Here is a 16823-nt window from a genome sequence, read left to right as displayed (position 1 = left end):
GAATAACGGGAACCTTTCTTAGAATCATCATCGCTGAGATATGATCGTTATCGCACATGATACCAGACATCGTTTCACTGTTTTTTTTTTTGATAACAGTCTTTTGAATGAAAGCAACCATACCAAGAGCACAAAAACAAAGTAGACAACGTGACATATTCATTTATGATGATAAACTTTAAAAATACCTTTTCTCTTGAATTGACGGGCATGAAAACGAAAATAAAATACAACAAAGTGTCATATCAACTTCGAGATTTATATTTCAGAATGAATACCATTTTATTTGAAAAGTCAGTGTTCATGCTGATTTGCCATACTGATCCTCATGCCTGTGACTTACTGGAATTCCCCTGGAAACCCAGAATAAAGACGGATTCATTTCATTCCCAAAAGTTGGCTAATTTATTAATGTCTCCTGTTGTTAAATATGATGGCGTTCTAGTAGTTAATGTATTTTTAATAATGCAAATATTTTAATTAGCCCAACCCCCTCTCCATGCATGTAATCTCAAGTGTATAATGTTTAGTGTTGATGTTTGCTGCCTCCACACACTCTTCTCCTCTTTTTCATCAAATATCTGTCTCAGATTCATCTTATTTTCACTATATTTTCCTTTAAACAGACAAATAAGTAAATAAATTCTTCTTCAAAAAGTATTCCCTTATTGTTTGACAGAAACCTTAAAAAAATGATAGTCCAAAACATAAATAGATTATCAACGGAGGCCATCAAGAAGGCGGTGAATTAACAGTGTATCTATAGGGGTGTGTTTACTGAATCATACTGTTTAATAAAAGCATATTGTTTTGATATGGTACACTGTATAATGTGCACGCATTACGTAATGCTTTAGATAATCTGAACACACCATAGTTGTGTTTGGGGTTTGAGAGTGTGTGTGTGTGTGTGTCTGTGCGTGTGTGTGTGTTCTTATTGGTGCTTTGAGATGCATAGCCATTGAGGCCATAATTTAGTCCATTATGTCCTCTGGTTTGCAGTCATAGCCTCGGGCCTCTGGCACTGAACGTTGTGTCATTTGCTACCAACTGGGTTTTTGATGAGAGTGTGTGACCTAGACGCCTCATCCCTCACCACTGTCTCATTCCCTTTATTTACATCTGTCTTTAGCATTCTAATTACTCTCTTTATTGCTTTAGCCTGGAGGAATCTGTTATACTGGAAGAAAAAAAAAAAGGACTAAGGACACTGGAGTTTTAACCAATAATAAAGCAGCATAACTCCCATTACCCATAGGCAAAGATTGGGCCTGTGAGGGTCTCCTGTTATGGGCTGTGGGCAAGAAAGACTTCTCAGTCGAGCGTGTATATGCAGTGGTCCATTTGCTTTACTGATGTGTGAATTTCAAAACAATTTGCTTTCACTCCAAAGGCTTCCGCAGTCAAAAGAGAATTGTTTTTTCTGATAATACTCAGTTTTATATGTCTCTGGTGTTGTGATCATATTGTAAATAAATATTTAATTGGACTTTGTCAGTTGATAGACTAAATGTATTTAGTGTTTATACTTTGAGACAAATTTCCTGCTCTGAAACTGTGAAATTTGTCTTTCAGTTTCCAATCATACCAGAAGGATACACATACATAGTAAGTTGTCTACACTTAATCCATTTTTTTGGACAATGTAAATGCAAAAAAAAAAACCCTTTTAAATGTTCTGTCCCTTCCCACAGAATTTTATGAAATAGCAAGAACAGGCACAGCAGTCTTTAATGAGCTCTCAACTTTAAAGACTTGAAGGATATTAACAAGCTGCTTGACAAATGGTGCTTAGAAGCACATTAAAGACGCAGCTAATGGTGCGCATAATGACGGCTAATTTTCGATCAGATATAAATTAGAGCCCCCAACAGTTATTTGCCTTAAGGACTTTATGTAAATGATTCTGTTCTGTATAAACTGAAAACTGAGAGAGGGTGAGTGAGTGAGAGAGAGAGAAAGAGAGAGAGAGAGACTAGCACTCCTTGTGGGTATGATTAATAGATCTGCAACAGAGCGCGGCTGTCAAAGCCCAATGAACACACATCCACTAGACAGCTCTACCACCTTCTCATTAAGGTCCAATCTCTACGAGGTCTACAACTTACTCATTCGGAACACCAAAACAGCCTCTGAGAACGAGCGAGTCTAACACTCGTCGGTTGAGATGGTTGCAAAAAGAAGATCAGGTGAAAAGGGAGGCGAGGAGGAGACCTAGCTGTTCATAAACGTGTATACCCATCCAGTGTTGTTAAATATTTGATAGCTGAAGGCACTTTGATGCCATCAATTTGCACATTAGGTCATAATACGCAACTGAGTACACATGGTGTGACTGAATTAAATTATGAACACATTTAGTTAATCGCTTATATATTCATTCATATATTCAGATCTGCCATTCTCATGTCAAAGGTCCCGGACCATGTCTGTGTTTTGTTTCCACAATAAACAGGATTGACCCAAGTTACAAATCACATCACGAGGGAGAACACAATCCTACTGTTTTTTTAAATATAGCATGTTAACCCAAGATTTCATGAGCACAAGGTTTGTTTTGTTTTTGTTTTTTTTTACAAACTTATCTTGCATTAACTACTTTTTGCTGAAAAATCTCAACCAAGCTTCAACTGAATGCGTTTCCATAAATTGTGACCTTTGCACTGCTGTATTCACAAACTGTATGTAAAGTTGTTAAACAACATTATTTTGGACATTAAAGGAAGATGAAGATGAAAAAAAAAACAACAACTTTACGTACATTGCTCAGATGATTCTGAGAATGTTTGAAACACTTTGTAGTCGTTAAATTTGTGAAGATGAATACTGTTTATTAATTCATGTGGTCTTCAGAAAGCTTGAAAGACTATTTTGAGGAATGTTTCATGGTCAAAAGAAATGAATGCCACATGATTAAAGCACCTAAGTTATGTAGTTTTATTTTATTTTTGTTCACATTCACATATAGGTTTTGGAGTCTTGATAATAACCTGCATGTACTGACTTTTTTTTTTTTTTTTGACAATGAAAGTTGAAAGAGCAAATAATACATGTAAAGATTGAAAATCGCTCATGCGAAGAAGAGTTTGTCCCTTTTTGAACCTCCTTGTTCATTCATCTGAGAAGTTTGGAGATCTCACCGGAGTTATTTCTGTCTTTTTTTGCCAGTGCGTTACAAAATTGACTAAATGTGAGACATGTGGCTCAAAACGAAATTATGTCACCAATATTTCTTGTCTGCATGGGCATTGAAGTACAGTGAGGGTTTTTAACTATTACTCCTCACACGCCTCTAGCTGTGAGAAAAAGTACTGCAGATGGTTCATAATTTGGGGGGGAGGGGGAGGGAGGTCAGTTTTATTTTTTTACAGTGTACAGAAATATTTGTAATGAAAATAAACCTGTTTGCAGTGTAATGGATCACAGCCCATAACTAGATTACTTCTTTAAAAATTAGGCTTATTGAATTAGTCACTATTATCTATGGATATTGATTAAACCCCATTGGCATCCAAATTCTAAAATTTACTGAACACACACAATCTGAGATAAAATCTAAAACATGCTCACATTTGACTTATATCGCAAAACAATATAGCTCAGCTATAGACCGTATTTCCCCTCAAGCAAAAACATTTGAATGTTCATTTAGATTCATGTCGAAAACTAAAAATCACACAATGGTACCAACTGTATGGACAATAAAGAACAATTTACAAAACCAATAATTAGAATGTTGAATTTTAAAGAAATTAAACAATCGTTTATGTTTCAATGAATAACAAAATGTATCAAAGAGATGCAAAGGCGCATAGGGGCAAAGGTAGAAACATGGTTTTGCATCCAAATCATTATTTTGGTGGCAGCCACATGTCAGGGGTGAGTGTGCATGGCCCCCCTCTAATCACGCCCCTGAGCTATTTTAGTTATGAGGGCTGTGAAGGTTTCCATGGCATTAAATTAAGAGGGACTCTTTTTTTTTTTGGTCAAATCCCATTTCTGATTTGTAATGAAATGTTGAAAATTGAGTATCTCATAATGTCTTCTTTTTTATTTGACGCAAGCTAAGTATAAATAAAAAGCTTGCATTTTATTTCTTACGTAGGAAAAAAATGACCTGACTTTAAATAAATGCAGTCTGTTTAAATACATCGATCTCATAAATGTTTAATAAAGAACGAACTCGTTTCTGCGCATGTCTGGACAGCATCCAATGTTTGGAATACATTTCTTTCTTTAGATTTTAAATGAAAGGTTTTGTTAGTGTCCGGCCTTTTCCTAAAATTGTTGGCTATTTCTAGAGTTAAATGCAAAATAACTTTTTGGGCATCTGATTCCACAGATTTTTTTTTCCTTGCTATTGTCACATAGACCTGCAGATTAAAAAAAAAAGAAAGCTTTGCCTTGTCAATTCAATATGCAGTAGCTATTCTTATAATTCGAGGCTTGTCACGTCTTAAAACTTTTATTTCCCTTTCAGGCTGCAACTTTTTTTTTTTTTTACTCCATTATAAACCCATGTGACAAACAGCACAGTCACCGGTCACGTGATTTAATTTATGATGCATGTCTTCGATCAGTATAAAAAGTGAGGAATTTAAAATGGTTTCCATTGGTCAAATGAAAGATACAGTATTTGGAAAAAAAAAAAAAAAAAAAAAGTATGCCTACCCCTGGCATCAACTCGCCTGTTTATGACTGTGCGCGTGGCTCGTAAGTGTGCGCGCGTGCGATTATATTAGAGAGCGCGAGAGGAGAGAGAGGGAGAGAGAGAGAGAGAGATGGAGCTGTTTCATTGGCAGATACAGTGGCTTTCCCTCCTTTGCATGCCATCCTAGATCAAATAGTATCCCACCAAGCTCCTTCTAGCCATCCAATGCAGCCCCATCGATTAGTTTCTGGAAAACACTTAACAAACTAATGACTATTGATGGCTGATTAATATTGCATCAACAACAACTGATTGGTGACAGTATCAAATGGCGATTGCCGCTTCACATTCAAGCAGCCATCTGACGTGGTGTTGCACAATATTTTTTTTGGCGGTGCAAAAAAGAGCCAACAGATGATAAATAAAGGGCTATACAGCGGATAGCGCGTTCAATTTATGGCTTGCAGTTCGACAGCAGTCGCGTCTTTGAAGGCAGACACTTGGCGTAAATGTACAGTTAAAATATTCTACTCTCAGGTCCCCAGGCGGAGCTCCGACAGTCCCTGGCTTCATTAAATTTTCATCAGTATCCCTGTGAAAGGGGGGAAATGTTCAGGGGAAAGAGAAAAATAAAACAGAGGGCGTAATTATAACAAAAGGAAACAGCGCTGCCCTTTTCGTTTTGTAGAAAGCTCCCACAGTGTGTGTCTCTCTGTGTATACGTTTCAATGTATGGAGCTAAACATGCAGAATGATCTGAGCAGATGTGTCTGTGGCTTTAAGGTAAACTGTTTGGTTCACAGATTTATTATATTTTTTAAACAAAAAAAAAAGAAAGAAAAAAAAGACCTTCGATTTTCTTCATTGTGCTGAGGCCTTTTCGCTTCGTGTGTGTGTGTGTGTGTGTGTGTGTGTGTGTGTGTGTGTGTGTTTTCAGTGCTGGGGATTGATTCGCTATCAAAGAATCTAGATCGATTTTCTCCCAATATGTGAAAGTGAAAACAGGCAGCAGTCTGGATGAGTAGCTGCCTGCCTGTTTGTCTGTCTGTCTGTCTGTCTGTGCAGAGCTTGTCAAGCAGCAGCGAGGCTCACTGCATAAAGTTAATTTCAATTCCCGATGAGACACTCACTCGACAGCCCTCCCTGACCAGCGGTAATTAACAGGGATAGCTAATGACTACTTAACTCGCTCTTCATAATTATCTGGTTTTCATAATTCGATGTGTAATTTAATAATTCGCTCTTATTAACGTATTAAGTGAATGGCTCATTTAGGGGAAATTAGAAGCACTCACCAGGAGCATCTTTTAATTGATGAACCATCATCGCTGTCTCATTAATAAGGGTCGTTTTGATACTCTTAATTTGTCACGAGGATGGCGGGCGAACATGTTTGGTTTATGGATCAGCTTTATGAAGGCGGAAGAGCCGTTTTATTAAAGGGTTTAGTTGGATAAATATTGAGGAAAGCTACAGTATGTGTGGCACATTTGAATCAATTAAGGTATTTATAAATTAAAATAAAAAAATATATATTTTACTATCTTTGGGAGAAACTTAACTGATTTTCTCGCCTTGTGACACTTTTATGAAAGCCTGGAGATGCATAAGAATTTTTCTTTTTATGTTTATTAAAAATGACAAGACCTGACACAGCATTTTTTTTTTGAAAAGTGGAAGCTGGACTAAATATATGCTTTTAATCAGTAGTTATTTGTATGGGAAATCACATTCCTTCCTCTTCTTGTGGTAAAATTTACCGTTGAAATCAGTTTGCAATTATCAGAAACTAATCCCATGCAAATGTATTCCAGGTGCTGTAAATAATGAGTGTAAACGTGGAGGACAGGTTTCAGAAATGCTAATGTTCGGCTCGTGCAGCCTCTCAGGTATCTGTCCATGGTGCTGAAACGCTTGCTCAGCGCTCAAGCAGCCAGCCAGCCAGTCAGCCCTGAAGCCCCAAAACAGCATCTCTGCTATGGACATGACATTCAAAATTGCTCCCTCCCTTTTTTTTTTTTTTTTTTTTTTTTTTTTTTTTTTAATCCTCCTCCTTCACATATCTAACCATAACTTCGAACCAAAGCTTTTGCTTCAAAGCCCGCATGCACGAACGAAGCATGTTTGAGTGTGTATTTAAATAGAGACGGGCACGTTGGCAGGCGAGCTGTTTTTCTGGCGGGCTGACATCTGGCAAGTCTGCGCTCCAGGGACCCATCCAGCTCTCCATAGACCCCCTGATTAGACTCTAATAGAATATTAGCATTTGCTCTCAGGTAAGGCAACAGTGAGCTGCATAAGCTGGCAGCAAGTCAGTTGAGAAGCCACGTGTGTCTTTAACATTGATGGAATAGAGAAAGAGAGAGAGAGAGAGAAAAAAGTGGCTCCTGTAAGGCCTGCTTTATGATGAGGCCTGGAGGAGGATGGTGTAATAAGAAGTTAAAGGCACAAAAGCATTTTCTAATTATATTCCACATTTTCATTCTCGATATTCGTCTCTAGTATCACCCAGACAGTGAGAGAACAGATTGGGTATGGGGGGGTTGGGGAATGGGTTGTTGATGGTGTCTTGCTCATAGGCACTGGCTTTTTCTAAAAATCAAACCTGACACCTCTTGGTAATGGCAAAGTCAAGTTACCTTTATAAAAAAAAACAACAACAACATGGCAATATTCGATATTGGTAGTCAAATGAGCCTAAAGAAGCCAGAAAATATCTATTTAGAAGCTGTGCAGCCCACAGCTAAACCGTTTCCCTCCTCCTCATCAATAAATAAATAGATGAATAAATAAAAGAATATTAATATGTCTGGATGAGCCACATTACACAGTGTAGTCATGGAAAACGTCCGATTAAATGTTAAAGTTTGTTCTTTAATGAAACACATATTGCAGTTCAATAATTAAATAAATTAAAATTACATGGATGTAATAAATTAATAGAATTATTTAACCAGGGAACCAAAAGCAACATACATTACAGAAATAAGTTACCTCAGCTAAAACAGCAATACAGCAAAAACCTGTACGGATATATTTATGTGCATCGACTGGTTCCAATGAAATATTTACATTGTACACGTATACTTCTATGAAGCTGTTTCTTTTCTCTTCAAGAAAAAACATTACTTAAACAAGGTGATTTTTTTAACAAGCAACGACTTCATAATGATGCGCGTATATTTATACAAATAAATAGCAGAAAACATACATAAAATAATTTAAAAAGAGAATACTATCTCATATATATCTCGATTGTACCATCTCAAACGTTAGAAGTCGTAAATTAATAAAAAAATTGGTGACTGTATATTTCACAGTCGTTTCCCTTTAACCAGAAACAACACGCTTAACTTGCTGTCAGAATTTGATTTTCTCAGGCAAAACGAGGAGGGGGGGAATCCCAATAAATATATAATGAAGTAAACATGACCTCACTCAATAAATAGTTCATAAGATACCGGCCCACGCTGGATTGTAAACTTATTGCAGCTGGTAAATACAAAACAAAACATGTTATTAATTTTTTTAAATTGCGAAATTGAGTGAAATCCTTACAAGTGAGTCACTATTTGGATATTTCCCACACACTGAGGCCTAATAATAAACAACCCTACCTTTTGTCCAAACCCCGGGTATCTTTAAAATAGATCCCTGATATCTTCGACTTTGATCACACATGGTAACAAAATAAGTGGAATTAATTACACATTTAGACACAAAATGAAGTGTGTGACAAGTAAATTATTAATATACAAGGAGGGTTATTTGGCAGTAATCTAATATAGCTTTCAAGACCAAGTAGTGTGTTGTCCTCTTAATCCCCTCATGGACCCTGAATAAATGTCAGACTGCATCGTCATGAACTCGGAGGGAAAATTTTTTTTAGCTTATCCTATAAGCCAAATACACTAATAGTCACCAACCAAGTGCTTTGAGTTCAACTAGCCCCCCGTTTGTTTGGAAATAACAAAGCTATTTTTCAACGGGGTATTTCTGCTCGAGGTCTAACGCCAACTATAGTCCTCATGTGAAATTAATCATAAATAAAAATGAAAGCATAGAGTCCTGTAAGTCATACTGCGTTGACATTAAAAAGGTGAAGCATAGTAAGTAGTGTGGAAACAGTGGTCTTACTTGCTCTGTCAAACGACGCTTTACTTGACTCCACATCTCCCTCTCAGCGAGTACAAGACGTGACAGTGTTGGGGGGGTGGGAGGAAAGAGAGGAAGGGAGGAGGGGGGGAGATTTTTCGACTTTTTCAGTCATTTTTCAATTTTAGGAATTTTTCGAAGTTCAAAGCACAAAGTCATCGATGATTGAAAAAAAGCTGTGAGATAGGAAATATGATACAAATCGTCTCTTAAGCAGTTCCAAGTCTTTTTCGTGGGTGGTGTTTTTTTTTGTTTGTTTTTTTTTTTTTTAGACGCATGCAGAGTATTTCATTCGTTTCTGTTTCTGTCGCTGGTTGCAAAACCAGACCCGCACCACGTTCTTTTTGAGGTCCAGCTTTTCTGCGATTGCTGCGATTTTCTCCGAGGAGGGACGCGGCTGAATGGCAAAATAGGCCTCCAGTGATCTCTTCTCCGGCGCGGCTATCGACGTGCGCTTCCTCTTTTTCTCCGCGCCGTTGAACAACTCGGGTTTATTAAGTTTCTCCCTGTGTGATTTCTCGGCTTCTTCTAGCCACGCTTGCAGAATGGGCTTCAAAGCAATCATGTTGTTGTGAGAGAGCGTGAGGGACTCGAATCGGCAGATGGTGCTTTGGCTGAGGGAGCCCACCCCAGGAATCTTCAGGCTGGCTAAAGCTGACCCTACATCCGCCTGGGTAACCCCGAGTTTGATCCGTCTCTGCTTAAACCTCTCTGCGAAGGCTTCCAAGTCCCTTGGATCGGCGTCCACGTCGTTCATGCCCATGTGCGGTGGTAGCCCGTGGGCATGAGCCATGTTGATGGCTGCCTGGTGCATGTGGTTCATGCCCGCCATGTGGGCAGGGTGCGCAGGCGTGGAAACCACCGAGCCATCCGGTCCTGCCATGGCTCCTAGTGCCAGTCCCGGCGTGATGTGGTCCAGCAGGTCCCCCTCCAGTGCCTGGTGAGGCTGGTGGTGGTGGTGATGGTGGTGGTGATGGTGGTGGCCAGCCAAGGCGGACGGATGAGAAATAGGCACCGAGGAGGAGGAGGAGGAAGACGAGGTGCAGGGGAGAGTGTTCATGGTGTGGTAGGTTGCGTCCGGCTTGAAGGGACTGTGATGTGGAGGGTGGTGGTGGCTCTTGGTCTGCGAGACTATATCCACCGCCGCTAGAGCTTCAGCCCGGGCCAACAAACTCTCATCCAAGCCTCCGAATATATTGCTCTGCAATTGCAAATAGAATGCACACATAACTGTCAGCAGGGAATTCTCCCTCCACTCCTCGGTTTAAAACATTTCCAGAATGTGAAAAAAAGAAATCATAAAAAAGGAGCACACAAAACAAGACACATGCAACATCCCAGGTCATAAAAATTAATACGAAAGGCAAAGCCGACTGAATACATAAGTTGAGCAGAGGAAAAAAATATGGAGGTGTTGGGTGATTTGCTGTGCAGACATGAAAAAAACATCAAGCAAAAAAAAAGTGGGCTGTCAAAATGTGCCTTTAAGCAGTGATTATGCAGAATACGTACCGGTGGGGTTGGGAGACAGGCTCGGCGCATCGCCTCCGAGCTGCTGCCGCTGCTGCTGCTGCTGCTGATGATGGTGCTGCTGTGTCGGGAGGACGAGCAGGAGGATGAAGGTGCATTGGAAGTCAAAGTGGAGGATGAGGAGGAATGCAACGAATACTTGGGTTCGGGCAAGCTGGTGTGGGCCATAGCAAAATGCTGCTTGCTGTTCAGAGACATCATCATCATATTTGCGGGCGTCCAAGCCTCAGCAAGTTCCTTTTAATAAGTTAAGACTCCGCCTCCTCGGTCGGGAGTTGAAGCCCAATTGCTTCGCAGGAACCTCAAGTCAGTGTCGAATAAAGTGTAGGCAGAAGACGGTCGTCCAACACTGAAGTTATCACATCTATTTATTATTACTAGCGGAGGTATGGAGGTGTCTCGTCTCTTTTGCAAATGAGATATCGCAGGCACCAACACGCCATGCAACTGAGCGCAGCCGATACCGTTTCCTTTGTGGACCTGTGGCGCGATTGTTCAAAAAAAAAAAATTCTGTTTTGCTCCTTCAACTCTGCCCAACTTGTGTTATTTAAATATAATTTTTTGCCTTGGAATTTTTTTTTTTTTGTTTTTTTTGGCAGAACTCCTCATAGACGACGCCAGAAAAAAATATAAAAAAAAGTTTCTTCCCGTCTCTTAGGATTTCCAAAATACTTCAAGTTTAAAAGTGTTGTCGCTTTCGTTGACCTGCTTTGGTTTTTTGTCAAAAGTTTCCGTCTTGAAATGACCGTACGTGAGAAGTGATGGTGGTGACAGTCTCTGTACTGTACCTCTTCGACTACGTTGAATGCTGCGGGGACCCGAACTGCCTCTGCTCTGAGGCGAAGGGCAGACTGAGTCTCTCTCCGCCTCTCTCTCTCTCTCTCTCTCTCTCTCTCCTTCTCTCTCTCTCTCTCTCTCTTACACACACACACACACCCTCTCTCTCTCTCTCTCTCTCGCTACAGCTCTCTCAGTCTCTCACCCTCTCACATACACACACTCTTTTCAGCTGTACCTGAAAAACCCTTTCATGATTTATTATTCTTCATTAGCCACACCACCACCACCACCACCACCACCACCGCTGCCGCCGCCGCCGCCGCCGCTGGGGACTCTGCGCATGGGCAGTCTGCGACAAGGCATTTATTTCAAATGACTCTACTCCTCACCACCAACACCAACCTCGTTACCACTACTAGGTCTTCCGAAGTTCAGAGGCTTTTTTGAATTCCGACTTATTGCACCTGAAAAATTATTTTTATTGCTGAGTATTGTAAACAGAATTGAAGTGATGCTAGACAGACAAAGTGCGTCCCAGAAGGAGCAGAGATACTAAAACCATGGACAGCTCCACTCCAACCGCTTTGACAAAAGAAATCAAAGTTATTATCGTAAAGTTAGATTTTATTGCAAGTCAAGAGAAAATTATTATTTTTTTAAAAAACAGATATGTTAGCTAATAGGACTGGCAGCTGATTAGATTATATTTATATCAAAATTTAGGATTTTTTTCATGTTGTCACTTGCTATTTTTTCTACTCTGTTGCTATGACAGTTTTCTTAATATTGAAAAAAACTTGTGGAAAATGCCAGAGACAAATTATTAAAATATGTGAGAAAATTATAACCTATTTTCTAATATTTTGTATTGTTTTATGAATTGTGTTTTGGGCGCAAAAATGTCATCAGTTACTTACGAAAGACGATTTTAAAAAAAAAAGTGGATTTTTAAGATAATTAGCAGTATTTAATTGCAGATCTATATGCTTGTCATAGCAGGCTATTATCTTATATCTCTTCTAATTAAGCCACATCATCGGTAACATCATTAAAAGGTTTAATCACATTGTAATTAACAAGTATCTCATTTGTTTAATATGGAGACGACAATGGGATGAGATAACTGTTATGATGGAAGTAACAGTCGGAGGTTTGTTTCTATTCTTATAGAAAACAATGCCTTTTCCTGCATTTCCTCCTCTCTCTCTACACACACACACACACACTCTCTCTCTCACACACACACACACACACACACACACGGAAATGTGACACATCTTGTAGCAGGTATGAAGCAATGATGAGTGTGTTTAACAGAGTGGAATTATCCCCCAATCTCCTTAAATGTGTTAATATGTAATGTTGGGGACTCTACTTTAAATTCCCACGTTTGACTGGAAATTATTAAGTCTTATCCTAATTATAGGCTACACATCGCCGCCCTGGTACGTGGCCACATCCTGTGCACCGCTCCAATAAAAGTCTGTAAGCATTTTTTTTTTTTACCGAGGCTACAGATGTTCCAGCGTGAACCTGCGATAGACGCGCTCCCTACAATACGGCGGGTCTTTGTGAGCGACAAGTCCCCCCCAACCCCCCTTTTTTTTTTTTTTTTTTTTTTTGTTATGTTATTTTGATGCACCTAGACTTTTAATACGTCCCCACGGCTGCGACAAAAAGCTTGTTGGTGTTGCTGCACAGCAGTTTTTACATTGCAAGAGAGCCATCCAGCTGCAAAAAATATGTTGCCCCCCTAGCGGGACAACAGGCGCTGCTGGAGCCACCTCCAGACGCCAGGAGACAGAGATCAGGCTCAGGAGACATCAAGGAGCAATCAGTGTCTGCTCACATATACCGACAGACTGATTTATGATGAAACTTTAAAGAAATCATTTATATTTCACCACCTCTAAATCGGTGTATGAAATTTTCATCCACAATGAAACACACAAAAAAGTATATCTTAAGTCAAATAAATCAGCCCGGGCTGCTCCCAAGCAATTTACTTTGAAGTACATTTTCAACACTTCGTGAGTGTGTTCACTTACTTAAGGCTTTTACTTCCTATGCCAACAGCTTCCTCGCGTTTGAGGGAGGACAGTATGTCAGACTGTTTAACAGAATTACCTTTGAAGGACCTGCCATGGCAAACAGAAACACAATTAAGGGGCACTCCAGATATTTTCAGTAGGTATCAGAAACCACTCTGTGGCTTATATAGTAATGGTTTTGAATAGTAGGCAAAATAATATAATTTTTGAATGTGTTTTCTTTGGGCTTATACAGGCTACAATAGCACCTTATATGCAAATGTATCATTTTATCTTAAATAATTTATTAGAAAAAAGTCATTAATGTAACTCATAAGACTCTATTGAGAAAAGCCAAATACACTGATGACGATGGTATTTCAGCATAATATTACTATATAACATATATTTTAAATAATTAAACATATGAGAAGGTCTCGAAATGAGAAACATCTTACACCCTTGAGATCGGTCTGCATTTGTTGTGTCATTTTTTAAAAATTTACTGTATAATTTGCTAAATGCCCTTCCAGTTTTAAGCGTGTTATGCCTCAATTGGTGTCATTACGCAGTACAGTAATTGGAGGGAATGTTGCTATCATTAAAAGACTTGTCTCAACGCTGCAAGGTGCAGTCATACCTTGCTTTTAAAAACATAAACCCTCGGTGGAATTCCGCAAAAAAAAAAAAAAAAGTCTTTCACTTCAAGGCGCTTTACTACATATAAATAAATCTGCACTGTCTAAAAATAAAAGTAAAGCCAAAGTAAAATAGAGGGAGCACATGCAGCAAGGCTTGATATAACTCAGGTGACTTGTTTGCTTTTTTTCCTCCTCACTCTCTTACTTACATCCAAATCAAGGAGTGCTGCAGAGGTGTCTGTGTGCTTTACACAAAGACATACTCTTCTCAGTCTCCCTCAGGAGCTCTCCACGTTAACAATCCCAATTACACCGAGACCACCAGAGACAGCTGTTTTTATTACAGAACCGCTCCTTTGTGCCGCCAACAAGGTATCTCCGCTCCTAGACTGAACACAGAGATAAAGCTACACTGAGAGGCAGAGGAGAGGGAGAGAGAAGAGTGGAGTGAAGTGGATGAAGTCTCTTGGCTGCTCGCAGTGGTGATGCCTTTATTCACAGCTTTTCCCCCCCCTCCCCTTTCTGATCTCGTGGAGCTCTTTACATGTCGGAGCAGAAGGTCAATGTTTGTTGGGAGACGGTCTACAAAGAGATCAGGATCTAACTCAAGGCAACAGCAAATCACACAAAGAAAAGGGGGTGTTTCAGCCACTAACAGCGGTGCTTTATTTATTCATCTGCTTTACCTGGGAAATGTGACAGGTTCCACAAGGAACATTCTGGCTTTAATGTGTTGTTTAAATGCATACAACAAGCCTTCAGGATTTACTAAATGTCACACACTGTACTGTAGCTCTCAGAGGGAACAAGTAGCTCACCACTTGAGATAATGAAAGGGGTTTCAAAAACTGCACTTGAATTGCAGCTCAAGCGGTATACAAACTCTCTGATGGTTTTCTATTTGATCTCTACGCTAAATAAAAGCATCAACAGTTCTCAGGATATTCTAATGACTTTTTATGCGTTGATACAAAACTGCTAATTTGTGTGTGACATTTTATTAGAGCCACTTTTCCTGAAATAGTTCATAAGACCTGAAATGTTTGTGCATCTTGGCTTAAGGCAGATTATAATGAACACTCAATGATGACATAAAGCCAATCAGGCCTTGTTTCTGATAAAAGAACAAGTAATTTTAATTAATTATATCCGTGATATTCTATGTTGCAGTTCATATCTAGGTCAAGTTCATAACTGGAAACGTGCAAAATTCAAACAACACTAGTCGCTCCCACTTTTGTCACAATTTTCAGGCATAACATCACAACAGGAATCACAGCATTCATGAAAGTTCAATCTTAGTCTTTTTTATATGAAATGATCTCAGCCCGGTGTTAGAAATATTATACTCATATCGGACAATTCCGCAGCACACAATTTGCATCCAATACCAACATTCAGCACCGATAAAGAAATTAACTTGTTGTTTATGAAGCAAAGTGGAAAGTATAGGTGTGAAGACCAGGGTGGTGGATGGCATGTAGTGCATCCAACTTGTCAAACAATTAATGGTCACTCTTTTTTAAAAAAAAACCTTGAAGCAGCATTTTTTTGGCCACTTGGGGCAGTGGAACAAGGTTTTTTTTTTATCCAAAACTGACATATAATCCCCTTATAAAGTTATATTCCAAACGTGCTAGCAAACAGTTGCCTATTTACACATCTAACAGACACTGTGCAACATTAGCATTCATTTGGAGTCACTGATAACTTAAGTCCTATATTCACTCTCCTTTTAGCTCTGTTTTGGTCTCCACCAACTCATAATGGAAATATCTGGCTGTGTAGCTGCTAAATGCTCCACTATGATGCTGCATCCGACTGTCTGCCTGCTATTTGGTGCTAGGTAGGTAGGGTACAGTGGGTTTATCAGAGTTTTTCTGTTGAAAAAGCTGCCTCCTGCTGTTGGAAATGAGGTTGATGAGAACGGTGAGAGTGAATAAAAACAGTAACCTTGCGGGCTGTAATACCAAAACAATGAGCTGAAAGAAGTTAAAATGTTCTGTGGAGTTGAGGGGAACTGCAGATTTGAGTGATAATAAAACTGTGGGTTTGTCACTACAAGCGACCCCTTTCACATCACACGTAGTCACTTAATCCATTGCTAATATGAAAATATTGATTAGTGTAGCTTTAATCAAGTCCTTTAGTTGCCTGACCATAACCATAGTTTATTTGCCATAACCGCTGTCTTTCCCTTAACTTAATCATACCACTATTGCCATGCATAGAAACTGTAAAAAGAAAGAATTTTTAAAACGTTTACATTGAACGATTAAAAAAAATGTAGTCTTGTAATTCTGAGTTTTGTAGAAATCATCCGGTACTTAAGTTCAGTCTGTCAATAGGGTTGAGTCTCTCAGGTTGGTTGAGCTTAACTTAATAATAATAATGATAATAATAACTTAATAAATTCCAGATATCATCATGGTTAATATCATTACTAATGTGGACTATTACAGTAACCAGCAGCAAAGCCAGCTAACCTGGTCAAGTAGTGAAACCAACCTCAGGCCTTAACTGATTAGAGGCCGTGAGAGTGAGGTGTGCCACGAGGTCAGGAAAACAAATAACATCACCACCAGTTTCCCTACTACGCACCAGGTACCAACCTTTGAGGGGAAGACATTAGATTCTGGTCCAGCCCTGCCTATAGGCTGCAGGGCAGCAGATGATAAGGTCAAGCCTCATAATGATGTCACATACCTTTAGGTACTTCAGATCAATATCAAGAGAGGCACGTTATACCTGACAGCCAGTCAAATAAACCCTGCCTGGCAAAGGGAAAAAACGCTTTGAGATTGTCTCTTCTGATAAAATGAGATCCTCTCTCTCTCTCTCTCTCTCTCTCTCTCTCCCTCTCCCTCTCCCTCTCCCTCTATCTCTCTCGATGCTTTTGGCAAGGATCATATTGGTGGAAGCCTTTGTGATATTTGAAACAGTATGGTCATTCACACATCTGAAAAAATATCCCGCTGTTTTTGACCAGATTTGACTGATCAGCCTTCAATGACAGGACAGAAAAAAAAACAGAA

General features: G+C 39.4%; 2 protein-coding genes across 9 annotated transcripts in view; one reads left to right on the top strand and one right to left on the bottom strand.

Moving 5' to 3' along the window:
• The window catches only part of LOC122979620, a 190984-nt gene that overhangs the window by 60416 nt on the left and 113745 nt on the right, over positions 1-16823 (top strand). For 2 of the 8 annotated variants that reach the window (XM_044347213.1, XM_044347212.1), the window contains exon 3: positions 1576-1608. The exons of the other annotated variants lie outside the window; for them this stretch is intronic. In XM_044347213.1, the coding sequence (XP_044203148.1) occupies positions 1576-1608 (33 nt within the window). The remainder of the gene's footprint in view (positions 1-1575; positions 1609-16823) is intronic. 8 annotated transcript variants of the gene reach the window in all.
• pou4f2 (POU class 4 homeobox 2) lies at positions 7505-11158 on the bottom strand. Its single transcript, XM_044347211.1, has 2 exons — positions 10319-11158; positions 7505-10007 (listed from the first exon to the last, which is right to left on the bottom strand). Exons 1-2 carry the CDS (start codon positions 10541-10543, stop codon positions 9075-9077), a joined length of 1158 nt encoding a protein of 385 aa, XP_044203146.1. The 5' UTR covers positions 10544-11158; the 3' UTR covers positions 7505-9074.

The sequence above is a fragment of the Thunnus albacares genome, chromosome 3, assembly GCF_914725855.1.
Source record: "Thunnus albacares chromosome 3, fThuAlb1.1, whole genome shotgun sequence".
Classification (NCBI taxonomy): Eukaryota; Metazoa; Chordata; class Actinopteri; order Scombriformes; family Scombridae; genus Thunnus; species Thunnus albacares.
Note: the sequence above shows the minus strand (reverse complement) of the source record. Positions and strands in the feature narration are given on the sequence as shown.